Source organism: Gossypium arboreum, chromosome 4 (genome assembly GCF_025698485.1).
Source record: "Gossypium arboreum isolate Shixiya-1 chromosome 4, ASM2569848v2, whole genome shotgun sequence".
NCBI classification, from domain to species: Eukaryota; Viridiplantae; Streptophyta; class Magnoliopsida; order Malvales; family Malvaceae; genus Gossypium; species Gossypium arboreum.
In genome coordinates, this window is record NC_069073.1 from 100081375 (window position 1) to 100101995 (window position 20621).

The window sequence follows — 20621 nt, forward strand, 5'->3', positions numbered from 1 at the left end:
AATAGTGCGATCAGAAATTTTAGTTTTGACCTTTAACTGTTATTGAAATAATTAAATTTGAATGTTGGCATGTTTATATATATTATTTAAAATAACTTAGTTGAAACAATAAGTTGTCAAAGTGACTTTTGTTGTAAAAATTATTTTATTTTAAATTTAAAAGATTGTGTGCATGTAACTTAAGTTATATTAATATTAATCGCCCAAATATTTAACAAAATTACATGTGCAACTGTGGTAATAAACATGTAACGATTATTTGATTCTATATGTGAGTAATAAATTGGCCCAAAGAAAGATTTATTATTTGATATATTTTTATTGTCAATGTTTGATTACTACAATAAGTTATCACTTACAAGTTAATATTTTTGTCCAAAGATGGAATATTAATGGAGTGTCCAATATCTTGATATGAAATTTACCTTTATTCAAATTATTTTGGCTTAAATTTGAAATATTTTGAAATAAATAAATTTAGAATTTTGGCTTTGGGATTTAATTAAGGACGTCTAATATTTTAAATAGATTAGTTGAAGTAAAAATTTAGTTGAAGTAAAAAGACACCAAAGTGGCTTCTTTTGCAAAGATTAGTTTATTTAAAATTCCAAGGTGATTATATGTTTTTGTGATTCATGTGTTTATTAATTGACCCAAAGGTAAACTAATATTTGGCAGAATTTCAGCGACATCTGTGGTGATAAATGTGTGATAATTATAAGGTACTTTATGTGAGTAATAAGTTATTCCAAAGATTGATTCATTGTTTGACATAATTTATTGTCAATGTTTGATTGATATAACAAGAGCATCACTTACTATTAATATTATTGTCCAAAGACTTGATATTTATGTTGTGTTTGGTATCTTGAGATGGGATTAACCACTATTTTGAATTTATTGTTTACTTATGAATATTCATGTGAGCTTATTTTTATCTATTTTGTTCTATATTCAGCTAGTTCATCTTCTATTGCCACAGTATCTGCTAATATAAATTATTTACCCATGCTTAATGGGACTAAGTTCAAGGGATAGAAAATGCACTTACTTATAGTACTTGGTTGTATGGACATAGACCTTACACTAAGGGAAGAACAACTTGTACCCCTGATGCTAAAAGGGATTTTGAGACGTGAGATTGTTTCAATCGTATGAGTCTAATAATCATGAGCACATCATTCCAAAAGCCTTTAGGGGTACAAAATCTGAATAGATTACTCAAGTCAAGAGTTTCCTAGACGAAATTGAGAAACATTTTACCAAAAATGATAAGGTTGAAATGACATCACTTCTGACTTCTTTGATGTCAATAAAGTATAAGGGTCAAGGAAACGTGAGGGAGTACATTATGGAGATGATCCATGTTGCTTTAAGACTTAAGGCACTTAAGATCGAGCTTTTTGAGGAATTGCTTATTCTTATGGTTTTGGTATCACTTCCTGCATAGCTTAACTAATTTAAAATTAGTTACAACTGTCAACAGGAGAATGGACTCTAAATGAGCTCATTTCTCATTGTGCTCAAGAGGAAAAAAGACTGAAACATGATAAGTTTGAAAGTGCTTATTTGGCTAGTGTCTCTAAAGATAGTATCTTACATTCTAAATAGAATGCCCACTAAAACAACTGAAAAAACACCTTACGAGCCTTGGACAAGTCAAAATTCTGGTTTAAAGCACTTTCACATTTGGGGATGTCCAATTGAGGTAAAGCCTTATAGGCTACATGAAAAGAAATTGGACTCCAACACAGCGAGCAGCTACTTTATTGGTTATTTTGAGAGATCTAATGGTTATAAGTTTTATGATCCCATGATTAGGAATATTTTTAAGACAGGAACTGCAACATTTCTTTTTTGAGGATATTGAGTTTGGAAGGAGAAATAAGGTTAGAGACATTGCTTTTGAGGAGGAGTTTGATTCTAACTCAGTTCCTGCAATCACTTTTGACGATGTTCAGGTTTGCATATCTATAATTGATCAAGAAGTGAATCCAAAACTTCAATAATACAATGTTGAGCGACTCCCTATTCAAGATGAGGTAATTCTTCTAGAAGAACAATGTAACAGCCCGTTTTTCAGTGGTGTCGAAAACAGTTATTTTAGGGCCACCAAATCTGACGAGCAAGTTCATAAATATTATTATTTAATATAATAATATGTATGAGTCAAAATGGTTTTAAAAAGGTTTTTGATATAGTGATTTTTTATACAAATGATTTAATAAGTTTAAATGGTAAGACCTTAAAGTCAAATGAGTTTAGAAAATAAGGTATCGGGACCTCGTTTCTATAAAATAAGGCATAAATATTTTTATAAATATTTATGGAGTGCCATTAAGGTCGTATTAAAGTTTCATTGAAAAATTTTAACTTTTCGATAGTTAATTAATTAAAAAGGACTAAATCGTAAAAGATGTACAATTTAATCACTATTTGAATTGAGTGATTAAATGGTTAACTGAATAAATAAAAAGGGACTTAAATGGCAATTAGACCATTCAAGGTGTTAGTGGACAATAATAGACATGAATTTTATGTTTTATTTAATTATTAACTAAGGTTAAAATGATAATTTGGTATATTAAATTAAAATAAAATAAAAACAAAAGGTAATTGGCTATCATCTTTTTAGTTTCTTCTTCAAACAACCGAATGCCCATCCAGGTTTTAAGCTTATTTCAGCCATGGTGGTTTCCTATTGCATGGCATGTCATTTTAGCTCCATTTTTAATAATTTTTATATTTTTAAGATTGTTGCAAATAGGTTCAGCTAGTTCGTACATTCGATTTTGAAACTGTTAAAGATTTTGAATGTTTCCATTGATTAACCTTGTATTTTAGATGTTAAATGATGAATTTGAAATATTAGTTGTTATTTAAAATTATTTTATTAAGTGATTTTTGATGAATTTGTCGATTAAGGACTAAATTATTAAAATAGTAAAAATACAAGGATTTGTTGAGAAATTGTTGCATGAATGGGCTGCATTGGATAGCATAAGTATTTGGCTGGGTGCAATTTTGGGTAAAAATGGTTAATTTGCATGTTTTAGGCTCAAGGACTAAATTGAATAAAAGTGAAACTTTAGGGTAATTTTGTAAAAATGTCAAAATGACTCAATTCCATAAAATATATTATTTTAATATCTAAATTAATAGATTGAATGAAATTATTAATTTAGATCAAGATCAAGTGAAAAATCGAGGAGAATAGAAAATTATCAAAGTGCCTCTATAATTTGACATTTCTACAATTTAGTCAAGTAAACTCGTAGGTATAGAATTGTACATACTTATATATATAAATAATGTTAATGTTGATTCATGAATGTATAAACTTATATATGATGTTTAAAATGTGAGCTGAAATTCGAAATATTATATTTTTTGAATAAAAATGAATTAGGCTTTATAATATAATATCATATTATACAAGAAATAAAGCTTTTAAGGCCAAAGCCATGATGACGGCCCACTTACCTAACCTATTAAGATAAAATAGAAATAAAAAAGAGGAAAGCTTGTGGAAAAAAAAACAAAACATCAAAATTAAAGCCTACTTCCTTAGAAAGTTCCACACCTGTCCCTCCATAATTTCCTGACAGTTTATCTTTCCCAAAAGCTCCCTTTCCTATTCAAAACAACACTCCTAAGAATCATTTTTTCAAAACATGTTACTCCAACATTTTGATTTCCATAGAGCAGACCTTCATTTTCCTCACAAAACCTCAGTCTAGTTCTTTGACCCATTCGTCCTCTAACAGTTTGACTGCATGCCTTGGTACCACTCCTTCCAAGTAAAATCCTCTCATTTGCTTTAGACTTTCAATGGCTATGATGTCTGCCAAAGTGTTTGCTATTTGATGGACATGTTGAAATTTTACGTCTTCATAACATGTGCATGTGCCTCTACTACGAAAGTCAAATTAACATTCTCGTGTATGATCGCTCTAACGGCAATCACTCTTCCTTTTTTGTTTCTGGCAACTATCCCCGAGCTTGATCTAAAAAGATCTTGATTAAACCCTGCGTCAAAATTAATTTTTATGTCTTCTCCAGAAATTGGGACCCATGAGTCTCTAATTTGTGCCTTTGTAAGTCCAGTTTCCTCTAGTCTGTCCAGCTCTGTTTTGTAATTTTGAATAAAAGAGACAATATCTTTACTGGATTTCTTTATCTTTTCATGTACATATTTGTTTCTCTCTGTCCAAAGGACCCAAAGGGATACACAGATCATTCGCTTCTGGGAATTTAAGTAATTATCAAAAGCCCAGGTAAGCCATTCAAACTCAGGCACCATACTCTGGTTTAGCCATTCTAAGTTCACTAATAGCCATACTTCTACCGAAACAGGACAGTAAAGAAAAACATGCATTATGTTTTCTGCTGCTTCCCTACATCTTAGGCAGTTTGTATTTGTTATTAATCTCTTGAAATGTAGATTTACTTTAATGGGCATGTAGTTTTTTGATATGTGCCATACTATAAGCATAATTTTAGAAGGGAGTATTAGACTCCACAATGCTCGATAGAAATTCCTAGATGATAGTTGTAAAGTGTTTAATTTAGGAGTAGGAATACCAATCTATAATAGTTTATAAGCACTCTGTACTGAGAATACTCCCAATGGTTCACCCCTCCAGGAGACTTCATCTTCTTGTGAAATTGCTGCCAATGGGAGACGAAGGATCCTACCCGTATCAACCGTGTTAAAGGTTTTGGAGATTATTTCTTTCCTCCATTCTCTCTTATTATTATTGATAAGCTGTGCAACATACTCCAAATTACAATTAATAACTAGATGACTTAACCTATAATTATCAAAACCTAGTAACCATGCATGATTAAAAATGGAGACATTATCGCCTTTTCCCACTCTCCAACATGTTCCTTCCTGAAGCACTTTCTTCGATACCCATATACTTTTCCATGTGTAAGACGCATTTGGTTTTAATGTTGCCTACAAAAAATCTGAATTTGGGTAATATTTGGCTTTAAGAACTTTTACAAATAATGATTCTGGGTTCATAACAAGTCTCCATCCTTGTTTTGCTAATAAGGATACGTTGAAATTTGCCAAATTTTGAAAACCCAGACCCTCGTTTGCCTTCAGTTCACATAACTTTCCCCACTTACACTAATGTAAACCCCTTTTTTCTTGAGATTTCTACCGCCAAAACCCGGCCATTATTCCTTCCATTTCATTACAGAGTGTTTTTGGGAGTAGAAAGCATGTCATAGAATAGGTTGGAATAGATTGTAAAACTGTTTTAATAAAAACTTCTTTTCCTCCTTGTAATAAGAATCGTGTGCTCTAATTATCAATTTTTCTTTTCTTTCGATCCTTTAAGGTTTGAAAAGAGGCTTTTTTTCCTTCTATCAATTATATTAGGGATAGCCAAGTACTTCTCTGCATTATTTGAATATCTCACTCCCATACTGTTAGATAATTGTAGTCTCACATTTTTTAGAGTATTTGCACTAAAGAAAACTGTAGATTTTTCAAAATTTATACATTGTCCTGAGCAGTCTTCATACTCTTTCAATATGTTTTTCAAGGCGATTACTCCTCTAGTTGTAGCTTCTCCAAAGAGTATGCAATCATCGGCAAAAAGTAGGTGTAAAATTGATAGCCCACTTTAACTTGCCCTAACCTCCTTTAGTTTTCACTCTTTTAGCTAGACGCATAAAAGTAGATAAACCCTCACTGCAAATCAGAAAGAGAAAAGGGCTTAATGGGTCCCCTTGCCTTAGCCCCCTTGTAGGTCGAAACTTCTCTCATCTTACCTTGTTTATGCTTACTAAATATGAAACAGTTGAAATGCACTCCATCACCATATCTACCCAGGCCTTCGCGAAACCCGTTTCAGTCATCATTTCTCACAAAAAACCCCATTCCACTTAATTGTAAGCTTTACTCATGTCCAATTTTAAGGCCATTAACCCTTTACTTCCTCCCCTCTTTTGACCAAAAGTATGCAAAACTTCATGTGCTAATACGATATTGTCTGATATCAGTCTGCCCAGGACGAAAGCACTTTGTGAGTTATCCATACATCAATCAAGGACCATTTGTAAGCGGTTTGCCACCATTTTACTTACAACCTTATAGATGACCTTACACAAGTTAATAGGTCGAAAACTAGTCATATTGATAGGGTTTTGGGTCTTCGAGATTATAACTATATTAGTAACATTTAGTTTATCCATGCTCTTTCTTCTGTTAATGACATGTAAGCAAAATAAACTAACCTCTTTTCTGACAATATGCCAACAACGTTGAAAAAAAGGGCCGAAAAATCGTCAATACCTTGCTTAAGCCCTTTTTTCGGACAATATGCCAGCAACCTCTTTTCTATTTGATATCTGGGCTCCATCTCATCAAACTTCTACCTAAACCCTCTAATTTTTGTAATAAATCCCTAGTTGTCATACTCCAAATTCTTTAAACTTCCTCCTCAAGCGTCTATTCCATCATCCACCAAGCTTCAAAATAAAAGTCTTTTTTATTCCTCTCTCTACCTTGTTGTTCTAATTGAATTAGGAAAGGGCAATGGTCAGAGCTGTGGTAGATGACTAATTGAAGCATGGATAAATTGTAATAGCCAACTTGTATTTGCCACTCCCCTATCAAGTCGCTCCCTTATATTGGTTTCCAACGAATTTCCCCTTTTTCCATGTAAACCATGGGCCTGAGAAACCCACATCATAAAAGCCATATTCCGGTAATATTTCTCGAAATTGCTCTATTCGTTTTCTTCTCTTGGTTGGCCACCCTTTTTCTCAGATACGTATAGAATTTCATTGAAGTCTCTACAAACTATCCATGTAAGATTAAAATTCATACTCAGTCTTCTTAATTCATTGCACGAGTCATTTCTTCCGTTTGCATATAGAGAACCGTAAAATCCCGTGAAACGCCATTCCAATTGTTGCTCTTCTGATTTGATCATCACGTTTATATAGTTTCCTAAGAAGCTTTGTAATGTAATATCCTCCTCTTCTTTCCATGCTAAACACAAACCTCCCTTACTCCAATCCGCTCCCACCTCAATCCCGTTAATGAAATTGTACCTCATTATGATTGATTCCATCTTACTCTTATCAATTTTTGTCTCTATAAAGAAAACAATTTAGGTTTTATATAACTTTAGTACATTCCAAAGTCTACGTACTGCCCATGGGTTTCTCAAACCACGGACGTTTCAGCATAAAATTTTCATTGCGCCCGATCAGCAAGCCGGCAGGCTGCCGCTGGTCCTATTTGAGATGAAATTTTTTCTTCCTCTATCTTGTCACCTTTTCCAACCATGTTTTCTTTAATTTTTAGTTCCCCCACTATTTTTTTTGCCCTTTTACTTTTAACCGTATTTGGGTTGTTCAATTCTGTATTCTCGAGATTATCCCAATCCTCTTTTATTTTCTGACAGATAGGTCCCCTTCACTTTGATCCATTGGTGCGCTGTTTCCTATTCTTCTCCATCCTTTTTGTGGCCCCTTAGGTCCATCAATAATATTTTGAGAGAAAACTATTTGGCCCATTTTCATAGCTGGAGAAAAATTGGCCTACGTTGAATGCCCATTATGTTCTCTTGTATCCTTAATAGGACTTTGAGGGTGTGAGATTTCTATGTTACGTTCCGCATTACCCTCACTCCAAGCTTTCTCCTTATCTTTTTCCTTAAAATCTGATTATAACCAATTTGAGTTCAAGTTGGTATCGACCTCTAATTTTCCCAAACTGCCCTTCATCGGCGTCCCCCTTCTCCCCTGAACAGTATCAGAATTTGAATTGTCCTCTATTCCTTCATTAGATATTCCTAAGTAGTAGTGTTATGGCATTGATTTATTCATGGTGACTCACAGTTGCATACTGACTTTCCCTATCAAATTTGATTCGGCTTTCAGGGCTAGCGAGAAAGGTAGATCCTCTTTCGGTAATTCCTTAGATTTATCTGGAGTGTCATTGCAATCCTTTATCCCATATCCCATACGTCCGCATCCAAATCAAAAACTAGGCAAATTTTCATATTTAAAAGGAATCTAAGATTTTTCTTGCTTACCTACTAGAATGAAGATCCCCCTACGTAATGGCTTTTGAACATCTAACTCCTCTTTTATGTGGCAAAAATTCCCCCATTAATCCTGAGCTAATGATTCCTCCAAAAGTGGATCCAATTGTATGTGCAAGGTCTTTTTTGTCACATTCAGGTGGACAAGGACATATTTTAAGCCAAAAAGGATATTGAACCAAATGAATATTGCTTCTCTCTATCGGTTTTTTTAGTTTTTTTTTTAAATTACCAAATTTCATTTAAAATACCATGGTCTTCCTGCCATTATTAATTCCATATCTACCACATCTTCAAATTCAATCTTGAATAAGTTTTGGCCAACAATCTGAGTCTCAAAATTTTTTATTTTCCAAATACTCTTTAATTGAGCTCTAAAGCTATCCAGATTGTATGATTTTGTCATCCATACCGTCCCTAAAAGAGTTAACTTTCCATTGGAGACTACCAGTGAACTTTTGACTATCATATGTACCAATTATTCTTCCAGAAGAGAGATATCATCTCTTAACATAGCTATCTTCGTCACCACCTACTCACTACCCAACCACAACAAACCTGTTTCTTTGGGAGACTAACGAGAGAGCACTCTTGAGCCGAAATCTTATAATTAAATATAAGGTGAGAAAGGATATATTAGAAAATTATTGAATATTTATGAGATATGATATATATGCAATTTCAGCATGATTATGAATTGTTACAAAACGTGTATCGATAAATATGAAAGTGATTAATAGATGATGTTAATATTTGTGATGGCACATTGACAGTGTGAATATATGTATTGATATTATAACATGTGCACGGAAACGATAAAGTGCCCTTGAATGATAAATATGTTTAAAAGAAATGGATTCATGAAATGCTTGGTTGAACGTAGTAATCACTAGGATGCAATTGGAATACCAATAGGGTTAGAATGCATGCTTGTACAGGATTTGCACTTTGATGCCCTTGTTTGCACTTTGGTGCCCCTGTATACACTTTATTGTCTTTATTCACACACGGTGCCTTCGTTTGCATATTTGTGCCCCTGTTTGCACTTTGGTGCCCCTGTTATGCATCTATGATGCCTTTGGTGTGGTGTAGTTACCCGAGTATGCGAGCCAAGTTACTAATTCGTCGGGCTAACTGCGAATGGAATTTATAAAATTATTTTAATGTTAAAGGCTAATGTATAGTCAAGATATTAGTAAGTATTAAATGTTAAATGTTCAATGAATTACTTGATCCTATGTGAGTATCGTTATATTGATGATTATTCAGTTAAAGATATATGTTTATATACATATATAAATGAGTTTGGGTTGAATTATTATAGTACAGGAAGCATATGATGAATCATTTTCAATACTAAGCCTATAAGTGCTTCGTAAATGTATAACAGATATGATTAATTTATTCATTTAGATTTAATCTTGTTTAGTGAAGGTAAGTGATTCCAGAATGACATGTTTATAGGAAAGTTTGAGACAAATGATAAATTACAGAACGATTATTAGTTAAATGTGAAAGAGTTACGTTTAAGTGCACTAGCTTGTGGTTATGGTTGATGTTTATACTTATATCTTGTGAGTTATGCAAATAAAATAGGTGAGATTAGATATGGAAATGATAAGTTCATAGATGTGACCAAATATGATGAAATAAAAAGGATTGTCGAGTTAAAGGACTTACTTGTAAGAAAGGAAATTACTTATGATATATGTGACTTTACATATCTCATGAATAGATATACTGATTCATGGATTGATACATAATTAAGCTTATGCTAAGTAATTGGAATAGTAAGTAAATAAATGAAATGGTTCATTGTTTTAAGAAAAGTTTGATGATTATGTAATTCAACTTATAAGACTTTATTATGGTATAAATAGAAAGTATTAGGGATGTTAATAAACCTATTCATTTGTGAGTTGATAGTTATATAGTTTGATAAATCTTAAAGCATTGGTATAGGTTTATTTATGACTTATAAAGTTCATATTTAAAAATGGAATGTTATGTTTAAAACTTATACGAATTTACTAAGCATTCATTCCTTATGTGGTTGTCTTTCTCTTACTTTACAGATTATCAGAAGCTCGATCGGTTTGGAAGCTAGTTAGAGATCTATCACACTATCCAACGATTATAATGGTAGATTTTGATGTTCTGATCAAAGTTATAATGGCATGTATAGGTGGACTTGTGTTTTATGTTAGTTGATGAGTTTGGCATGTATATGTCATTTTGGTTGATGTAACCTTGGTACCTTTGATGCCTATTTGGTGTGTGTTATTTTGATAAGGAGTTGATGCATGTTTGAATAACCAACTTGGTATGTTTGAATGTGACTTTGGTATGTGGTCATTGTGGTAAGATTGGTATTGAATTAGGTTAGAAATGTATAGTTGATGAATGGCTAAATTATGCATATGTTTAAGTACATTTGATCGTTGTGATTAAGGTGCATTTGGGCATATTGGTTGTATAGATAATTGACATTTTGATTTAACTACATTATGCATGTTTTAGGTACTTTTTTTGAATGTTTGAAATAGGTACAAATGGTTTGTATGTATGAGCATGTTTAGGGTGAATGAAATTGCTTGAAAATGGCCTATTTCTCGTCCACACGGCCTAAGACATGGGCGTGTGTCTCAGCTGACACACGGTCATGCAAAATAGCTGTGTCTCTTGTAGGTTTTTATATGTTGCTTTTCGAGCATTACACGGGTTGACACACGGGTGTGTGGCTTGGCCGTGTGACCCGAGTTAAGGAGTCACATAGGCACGGGCTCGAGTTGGGACATGGTCGTGTGTCTCTCCTTTGAATAACCACACAGCCTAAGACACGGGCGTGTGTCTCAGTCGTGTGATTCACACGGCCTGGCCACACATTCGTGTGACCCTTGTAGTATATATAACAACCCATTTTTCAGTGAAAATCGGAACAGTGGTTTCAGGACCACAAATTCGATCCGAAAATAAAATTTATTTTTATTTTATTACATGGTCCATAATATGTTGGAAAGGTCATGTGAAAATCCCGATAAGAAAATTTTATCGATTATGTGTCTAATTAGGGAAAGGACTAAATCGCATAAAATGTAAAAGTTGAATTCTAGTAGCTATAAGGATTAAATAGTTATGGAATTCAAAAATAGAGGTCCTTATATGGTAATTAGACCATTAAAGAAAAGTATGTAGATATTTTGGTGAGTCATCCATGGAAATTAAGAAAAAGGGCAAGAACTAAATTGGAAATTGAAAAATATTTAATTAATTAAAAGATGATAAAAGATATTGCCTTATTTCTTTTATTTAATCTTTAACCTAAAATACATGGAAACCCTAGGAGAGAGAGAATAAACTTTCATGGCTTAATTGGGTAAGTTTCTTTGTCCCGTTTTTAGTAATTTCGATATTTTTAAAACCGAAATAGCTTAATCTATCTATTTGGGGGGTCAATTTGAAAAGTTATCAACGTATAAAAATTGGGTCATGGATGAATATGCTAAAAATTAGAAATTTATGGTAGAAAATGAAAGGTTGTTGATAGATAAACAACTTTTACAAAGTGATTTTGGATGAAAACATGATTTAGGGACTAAAATGTAAAGTTGTGAAATTTGATGAAAAATTCTAAATTTTTATGAATACATGTGCTGTAAATTTTGTGATGGGATTTTGGTTAGGCTTGGAATAGGGAGTAAATTGCACAAATTTCATTTTTCGAGCCTAGGGACGAAATTGGAATTTATGGAAAAGTTAGGGGTAAAATGGTAATTTTGCCTAAGACATAAATTGGGTCCAAATGAATATGAAATGTGTGAAATTGATGGTTAAATTCATTTATATAGATCCGGACAACACAAATTCGAGGTTAGATCGAGGAAAAGAAAAGGTTTCGGATTAGTAGATTATATACACAAACAAGTGTTGAGGTAAGTTCGTGTAACTTAATCGAGCATGTAAATATGTTAACTTGGATGTTATGATTGTATGTAATATGAATTATATTTATATGAATGTTATAAATGTGTGAAATGATTACATGTTCGGAAATGTTGGAAAAAGGGTAAAGTCTCGTTTGAATATTAAATTTCGATGGATAAATGTGTTTTCCCGAAATGAATGAGGTCCTACATTTGTTGCTGACGAGATTTAGCTTGGACAAGTAATCCTATTGATCTCATTATAGAAAGGATTTAGCCTGGACGGGTAATCCTAATATAATTTCTCTCAAGCATATGATTACAATTAGGGTTTAGCCTGGACTGGTAATCCTAATTAAGTTCTTTTGAACATACGTTACATAATGGATTTAGCCTGGACTAGTAATCCTGTAATACGATATGTGGCTCGAGAGCGTGGTCCTTGATTTAGTGCCCTATGGGTACTCTTGAATAAGAATTAACAGGTTATTGAATCGTACACCTCAAGTGTACTACTTGAGTATCCACCGAAATTTCAAAGATTCAACGGACAAAACTCTTGGCATGATGAGAGAATTATGAGATGAAATGATAATGTCTTGAAAGAATATTGCATGATGATCTCATTTATGTTTACTTGATGTATATGAAAATTTTGTGACTAGCATGTTTGATTGAATGCATGTGTTTAGGCAATTTTTCCAAGTTGATGGAAAACATGATATTGTATGCTTAGATTTAATAAACGGGATTGGTAAGTTTAGTTTCCATTATACGAACTTACTAAGCATGTAATGCTTACTCCATTTTATTTTCCCCTATTTTATAGTGCTTAGAAGCTCACGAAGGTTGGAGGTCATTGGAGCATCATCACACTATCCACTAGCTCATTTTGGGTATATATAGTAAAATCATTTTGGTATGATGGCATGTATAGGCTAACTTGGCCATAGATGGCTTAAGTATGTGGTTTGTAATCTAGCCATTGGAATGGCTAGTAATGGTTGTTTTTGATATACCTGTAATGTCATACTATGGTAGTTATATACATGTTAATAGTTGTTCGAATTATGCCTAACATTTGGAATATACCAAGGTAAGATTATAAACATACATGTATGTAATGATATGTCATGTTGAATGATAAAGTTTGCTTCATTTGAATGCTTGAAATGGTTGGTATTTGGATGTGAGTTTAAGTGCAGGTAATTGGTGTGATTTTGGGTGAGAAATGAAGCTAGAAATGGCTTCATTTTGTCCACATGAGCAGACACATGGGCGTGTGTCTAGACCGTGTGTGACACATAGCCTAGTACATAGGCGTATGGTTAGGTCATGTGTCCCCTGCACCTTAAATTTGAGAAACAGAAGGCTTACAATCGAGTGCACGGGCAAAGACACGGGTGTGTGTCTCAGTCGTGTGTGCTACACGGGCTAGAACACGGGCGTGTGTCTTGGCCATGTGAAACCTGCACCTAATTTCGAAAGAATTTAATTAACCACACGGCTAGCACACAGGTGTGTGGAATAGCCGTGTGCACAAGTCAGAGAGTTACACTGGGTCGAACATAGCCTGTAGCATAGGCGTGTCCCTTGGCCCACACAGACGTGTGAGCCCTGTAACTTAGAAAATTTTTGAAATGTCGCGAAAAATTCTTGAAGCTTTCGATTAAGTCCCGACTTGATTCTAATGCTCGTTTTGGGCCTCGAAGGTTCATTTAAAGGACGTTTTGAATAATCTTAAAAATGAACAGTGATTGACATAAATTATCTGAAAAATGTTCTGAAAGTTCTAGTAATGCTTTGTAACCCTGTTCTGGCGACAGATACGAGTTAAGGGGTGTTACAGTATGAATTTTTCTATCATTTGTCATGAATTTCTAAATATTTTTGATTTAGTCTCGAATCATTTCTAAAGTGTTTCCAAAGCCTCGAAGGCTCGAAAAAGGAATGTTATGCATGTATTTGAATGGAAAATGATGTGTTTTATAAATGATTGTAATAGAATGTTTTAAATTAAAAGTTTTTGGTAATACTCCGTAACCCTATTCCAGTGACAGGTACATGTTAGGGGTGTTACAAACAAACTCAAGAACCTCAAGAACAAGTGACATTAAGGAGGTTCACGAGAGAGAGGAGAAATGTTATTTTAGATGATTATGTTGTATTTCTTCAAGAACATGAGATTGACAATAGAATGATGGAAGATGATCCAATCAACTTTCTTCACGTTATGAATAGTTCTAATTCTCAAAGGTGGATTGGAGTCATACAAGAAGAGTATAAGTGTATTCTAGACAATAAAGTTTAGGAACTTGTCCCATTATTTGAAGGTGCAAAACCAGTTGGTTGTAAATGGATATTTAAAACTAAGAGGGATGCAAATGGTGATATAGAGAGGTATAACGCGCATCTTGTAGCTAAAGGATATACTCAGAAACAAGTCATTGATTTTATAGAGACTTTCTCTCCAATTTCATCGAAAGACTCTTTCAAGAAAATCATGGCACTTGTTAATCATCTTGATCTTGAGTTACATCAAATAGACATTAAAACAATGTTTCTCAATTTCGACATTGAAGAAACAATTTATATGTTGCAACCAGAAAACTTTGAGTCGGGAGACCTAGGAATATGGTTTGCAAATTAAAAAAAAATCCATCTATGGACTTAAACAAACTTCCCATCAATGCTACCACAAGTTTCATCAAGTAATTGTCTTGTTCGATTTTGAGATGAATATTGTTGATGATTGTGTGTGTCACAAATTCAATAGGAGTAAGTATATATTCCTAGTTCTATATGTCAATGACATTTTGCTTGCCACTAATGATATAGGCTTATTGCACGAAACGAAGAGGTTTTTATCTAAGTATTTTGAGATGAAAGATCTTGGAGATGCCTCTTTTGTTTCAGGAATTCAGATACATTGACACCAATCTCGGGGTATTCTTAGATTGTCACAAAAGAGCTATGTCGATAAAGTACTCAAAAGGTTTGGCATGTGAGGTTGAAGACCAAGTGACACCTATTTTGCTAAAGGAGATAAATTTCATCTTAATCAATGCCTTAAAAGTAACCTTGAAATTCAGAAAATGCAAAAGATTCCTTATGCATCAGCTATTGGGAGTCTAATGTATACTCAAGTATGTACGCGTCCAGATATTGCGTACATTGTTAAGATGTTAGGCAGACATTTAAGCAACCTAGTATGGACCATTTGATAACAACCAAGAGGGTTGTGAGGTATCTTCAAATAACAAAAGATTACATGCTCACATATCAGAGGTCTGATAAATTAAAGATCATCAAGTATATAGACTTCGATTTTGATGGAATATTAATGCAAAGTTTTGTCACTACGGTGCAAATTGTGACAATAATTAGTAGTCATTTATTCCAATAACAACAGGAGCATATCAAAGTCAAAGCACATAGACTTTAAGTTCCTAGATGTTAAAGTAAAAGTTCGGAGTGGTTAGGTACCAATAAAACATATTGGGACAAACTCCATAATTGTGAAGCTACTTACTAAGGGACTACACCCAAGGTTTTATAAGAGCACACTGCTCATATAGGTGTAATGGCATTCCAAGATATTCTGTTTTAGTAGGAGTTTGTAATTTTAAATGCTTTTCTATTATAGATAATTTTTTGGTTATTTCAACTTAAAGTTATTTTCTACATAAATAAAGTTTATTTGGTTTATTCACGCTCTAATTTTGGTAATGTTTGATCTCACTAAGGCTAAAGAGGACCAATTGAAAATAGGCATGTTTGGTTTACATTGCACGTAATCATGCTACACATCCATACTTGATCTATGTCATTTGTTTATGTTAATATACGTGATCAGGGATGGTTTTAGTTACGGTTTACGTAATGAAAGTTTCCTTGATTCTATTTTAACATAGTTAATGAATGAGATTATTCGGAATACCTTTTGGATATGATAGTAAAGTTTTGAGATTATAAGGTTATATAATGACATGTAATTATAGAGTAATTAATATATATGTGGTCAAGTGAGAGAATATTGGAAAATATGAACATCACATATATAATAAGAGTAATTAAATGTTATTATTTACTATCATAAAGGTTAGCCCAAATTAAAAGTGATTTAATTTGGTTAAAGGTTTTTTGAGTTTTAGTTATTAAATAAAGTATGGGTCAAATATGTGTAGATACTCTAGTAACTAATTTCTAATTGATGATGGGCTGATTAGAAATTAGGGTTAATGTGCAAAAGTTATATATAAGATTATAGTCTCCAAATTACACATACGTAACTTTTTTAATATCTCATCTTTAGAAAAGAAAGAGCCATCTTATCAAAATTACTTGTGTGCTAATTTGGAATATCAAAATATTTCAAGAAAACCATGTATTCAGGTACTCTTCTGTATCTAATTTTGTTCTTAATGATTTGACATGACAAATCCTGATTTATAGTTTTAAGTTTATATCAGATCTTATTTTTATGGTTCTAACAAAATTATGATATTTAAATAAGAGTCATAATATGATCTATTTACATTATTTAAAGAAATACTAGATTTGGATAAACTAAAGCGAAGATGGTCTCTTTTTATTTCATGCCCTATCAGGAACTTAAATGGGTGAAATTTAATGGCTTTAGTTGATCATACTATCTGGAGATTCACAAGTCTAATATTGTTTTTACATACATATATATATATATATATATATGAAAGACTTGGTTAACGAATGACATATGAGTGAAGAGAGTTCTAATTTGTTCATAAGAGGAATTTGTCTTAAGTGCATAATTTTTTTGTTCAGTTTGTATCTAAACTTTCAAGGGAAAAATTTTATTGAAACAATGAATCTAAATAAATGTACAAGAGTAAGATTGTAATATAGTGAGTTAAACCTAAATCACATATTGTATATTATTAATTTATAATAAATTATTCTTTCACATACACAAAGGAGAGTTAAAAAAATTTTGAGGCGAAATAAAGTTATATATTTTATGATAGTAAGAGTAAAATTTTATTATTTTAATAATCTATATCTTTATAATTTTTAAAAGAGTACATCATTTTTTCTCATTCTTGGAGAACTAAAGTGTAATTTTATTATAAATTAATTTAAAAATTTTAAATTATAAAAAGAGTAAAGATAGAAAATTTTAATTTTAGGGGAGCACTGCACATACACGTATTATTTCATAAAATATTGTAAGAAGGTATAATATGAAGCAAGGTTTGATGATTTAATTGGAGTTTAGTTTTGTAAGATGAGCAAAATGATGTTATGTTAAACGTAGATAACATATCTCCTTTTGTTTTAATGGAATTTTGGCTGATTAGTTGAATAACTCGCTCACATTTAATATTGGGTTTTTAATATATGTCCAAAAAAAGCACTGGTTTTAGTCATATTTTATTTATTAAATATCTGTCTTACTCAAAAAGGACATTAATTATCTCTATCTAACTAAATTAAAATAAAAATTCTTTTTAAATTTATTCACAAAAGAACTAACCCATCTTCATTTGTCGGGTTTTTTTTTAATACAACAACATTCTTGGTATTTAAAATTAATTATATATCAGACCGAGGAATAAAAAAAAAAAGTAACAAATTTCATTATAGTTAATAAACTATTCCCGAGACAATATCATGCTGAACTCATTTTCTAACTAATAAAAGCTCTCCTCAAAATAAACAAGAAAAACTAATATCCAATTGTTTATTCAAAACAAATCAACCTGGTATTCTTTTTGGTTCAATCTTCAAACCCTGTTTTTTTCCACACAGCATTCCTCACGCATCGCAAGTCTCTTCCTTTCAAAGTCCTTCCAATTCCTTCCTGAACTGAAAACGAAGCCCCTCTTCTCCTCGCCAAGTACTCATGTGGAGGAACCCTTCCCTCCCCGTCGCCGCCGTCTTCATCATCCTCATAACCATGTTCCCTGTCCTCGGCTTTAAGAATCTTGGACCAGTCGGGGATGTTGACTGGCAATGAAGCTGGGACAGCCATTTTGGGTGTCTTATGACTTTCCATCTTTCTCGAAAGTTTCTTAGACCAAGCTCTTAAACTCGGCAATGGCTTCTTCCCTTCCTCGATATTCGTTGTGGGTTCATTGGAATTATTGTTATTCCATACATCTGCTTCATCGAACTCGAAAACGTCGTTTTGGTTTATGATGACATCATTTCCATCGTCGGCTGGGTATATATAGCTTGGTTTTGACCCGAAAAGGAGCTTCCTTGACGCCATGGATGAAAAGGGTTTGCTTTCTACAAGAGGAAGAAGAAGAAGAAGAAGAAGAAGAAGAAGAAAATGATTCGTTTGTAATAGTTGTTGATTGTGTTAGATTGAATTTTTGTAGTGGCGTAGTGGATAAGTTCTCCATTTTACAAGTAAATCAAAACTTACTATACAAAGAGGGAAATTTTGTACCATGCTTGCATCCCCAACAGCAATCCATGGGGATCGTCCACTATAATCATATATGGATGGTGTGATAATCAAACTTCAATTGGGAAGTTTCCAATTTCATTATTAAGTCAAGACTTCATATCCATTATTAAATGGTTTTGTTATTAAGAAGAAAAAAAACACGACTTGTTACCTTATTAGAATTAGAATAATTACTGCACCTTAAACATTTAAATAAATATGCGAGATGCATGCATTTTCAATTTAAAATTTGGATTCCTATTATTTTTAAATCAAATAAATAAGTCTACAACTTATTGTTAACCAATTTAGATTTGTCTTCACATGGTATTTTTACATTAATTTATATTTTAGTCACTTAATTTTAAAATATTATAAAATAGATATTGTATGTGGGAGAATACCTCTTATTTTGACCAAGTTTTTATTTTGCTTTTATTATCTCAGTTAAACTCTATTTTTGGTTTCTCACTTAAACTCTAAATAGGGCTAGAGTTGTTGTAGTCATATATGTTACGAATTTTCAGCCTATAAATAGGCCTTAGTTAGTCTAGGTTTTACACAACAAAATATTTAGATTGAGAGAATCTTGTTCTTTGTTTTGAAGGGTTTTTCCTTGTGGGGTTTTGGGTTTTTCTTTTAATTATCTCTATCTTTTGTACTCTCATTTATTATAGTGAAATTTTCTTTTGCCCATGGTTTTTTTATCATCTTTTGAGGAGTTTTTCCATGAAAAATTTGCATGTTCGATCTTTTCAATTCTTGTTTTATTCACTTTGTTCGATGTTTAATTGGGTTTATCCCCTACAAACTAGTATTAGAACTAGTTTAATTTTTGCAATCAACCTAGTCAAAGATGGCAGCATCAAGGTTCGATATTGAGAAGTTTGACGGAATTGCAAATTTCAATTTGTGGCAAGTTCAGATAACAGTAACACTGGTTCAGAACGGTCTGAAAAAGGTCATCATAGCAAAGAAGCCTGTAGATATGGATCGATCAAAATGGTAAGAGCTTGATGAGAAAGCTCTATTCGCTATTCAATTGTGCCTCACGAATAATGTGTTACAGGAGGTTTTGTTGAAGAAAACAACATTTGCGTTATGGAAGAAACTAAAAGCCTTATATATGACAAAATCTCTGGCCAACATGTTAGTAGTAAAACAAGGTATTTACACGTTCAGAATGACCTAATGTGAGTCCATTAGAACTCATATTAGTGAGTTTGTTATCCTTCTTAATGACATAAAAAATCTCGAAGCAGAGATTAGTGATGAGGATCAAGCTATGTTGTTGTTATGCACTTTGCCCTCTTCTTGTAAAACTTTCAAGGAAACTCTAATTTATAGGAGAGATCATCCCTCTTTCGAGGATGTGAAAGGGATTCTTTTGAGCGAGGATAAACTCAAAAACGAGTTAGGCCCAAACAAAAAATTAGACGAGCAAGCCTTAGTTCTAGTTGCAAAAGGCAAACAACAAACCAAAAAGACAAATCTAAATAAGTCTAAAGCAAGGTCCAAATCGAAAAATCGTGACAAATATTGTGGCTATTGTAAAAAGATAGGTCACATTAAGACAAAATGTTGGAAACTTCAAAATAAAATCAAAAGGGATGTCGAAAACAACGAGAAAGATAAGCAAAAAGCTGAAGTTGCTTATACTAGTGTAGCCGAGGACAGTGATGATGATTTCTTGTTGGTGTCAACAAGCAAAAGCTCTCATCTTACTTCCAAATAGATCTTAGATTCAGGGTGCTCCTATCACATGTGTCCCAACAAGGACTGGTTCTCCACATACAGTTCAGTTAAATGTGAAGTTGTGATGATGGGGAATATAAATCAGGATGCATGAAGGGTCGTTATATGGCTTATGCTCTAAATTTTATGCTAAATTTAGCTAGGGAAAGCTCAAACTAAAGGTCATTAAATGCGTCTTTCTAAGATTCTTTGCAGGTATAAAAGGTTTTAAATTGTGGTGTTCGAAATTCGGTAAAATAATTGTTAGCAGACATGTTGCGCTTGATGAATCTGTCACCTTTTGATTAGAAAATAGGACTTTCACTTTTAAAGACACAATAAATCAGAGTGTCTCAAGCAAGGTGGAGTCAAAAGCCAAAACAATGGGCGACATCCCAACGAGCAAATGTCCAATATCACAATGACATGATGAAAAGAGGTATCATCCCGACG

General features: G+C 32.8%; 1 protein-coding gene across 1 annotated transcript; it reads right to left on the reverse strand.

Annotated features, from left to right (window-relative positions):
* Positions 1–17592: 17592 nt before the first annotated feature.
* LOC108459823 (uncharacterized) lies at positions 17593–18473 on the reverse strand. The gene has a single exon (XM_017759223.2). It carries the CDS (start codon positions 18249–18251, stop codon positions 17757–17759), a length of 495 nt encoding a protein of 164 aa, XP_017614712.1. The 5' UTR covers positions 18252–18473; the 3' UTR covers positions 17593–17756.
* Positions 18474–20621: the final 2148 nt, after the last annotated feature.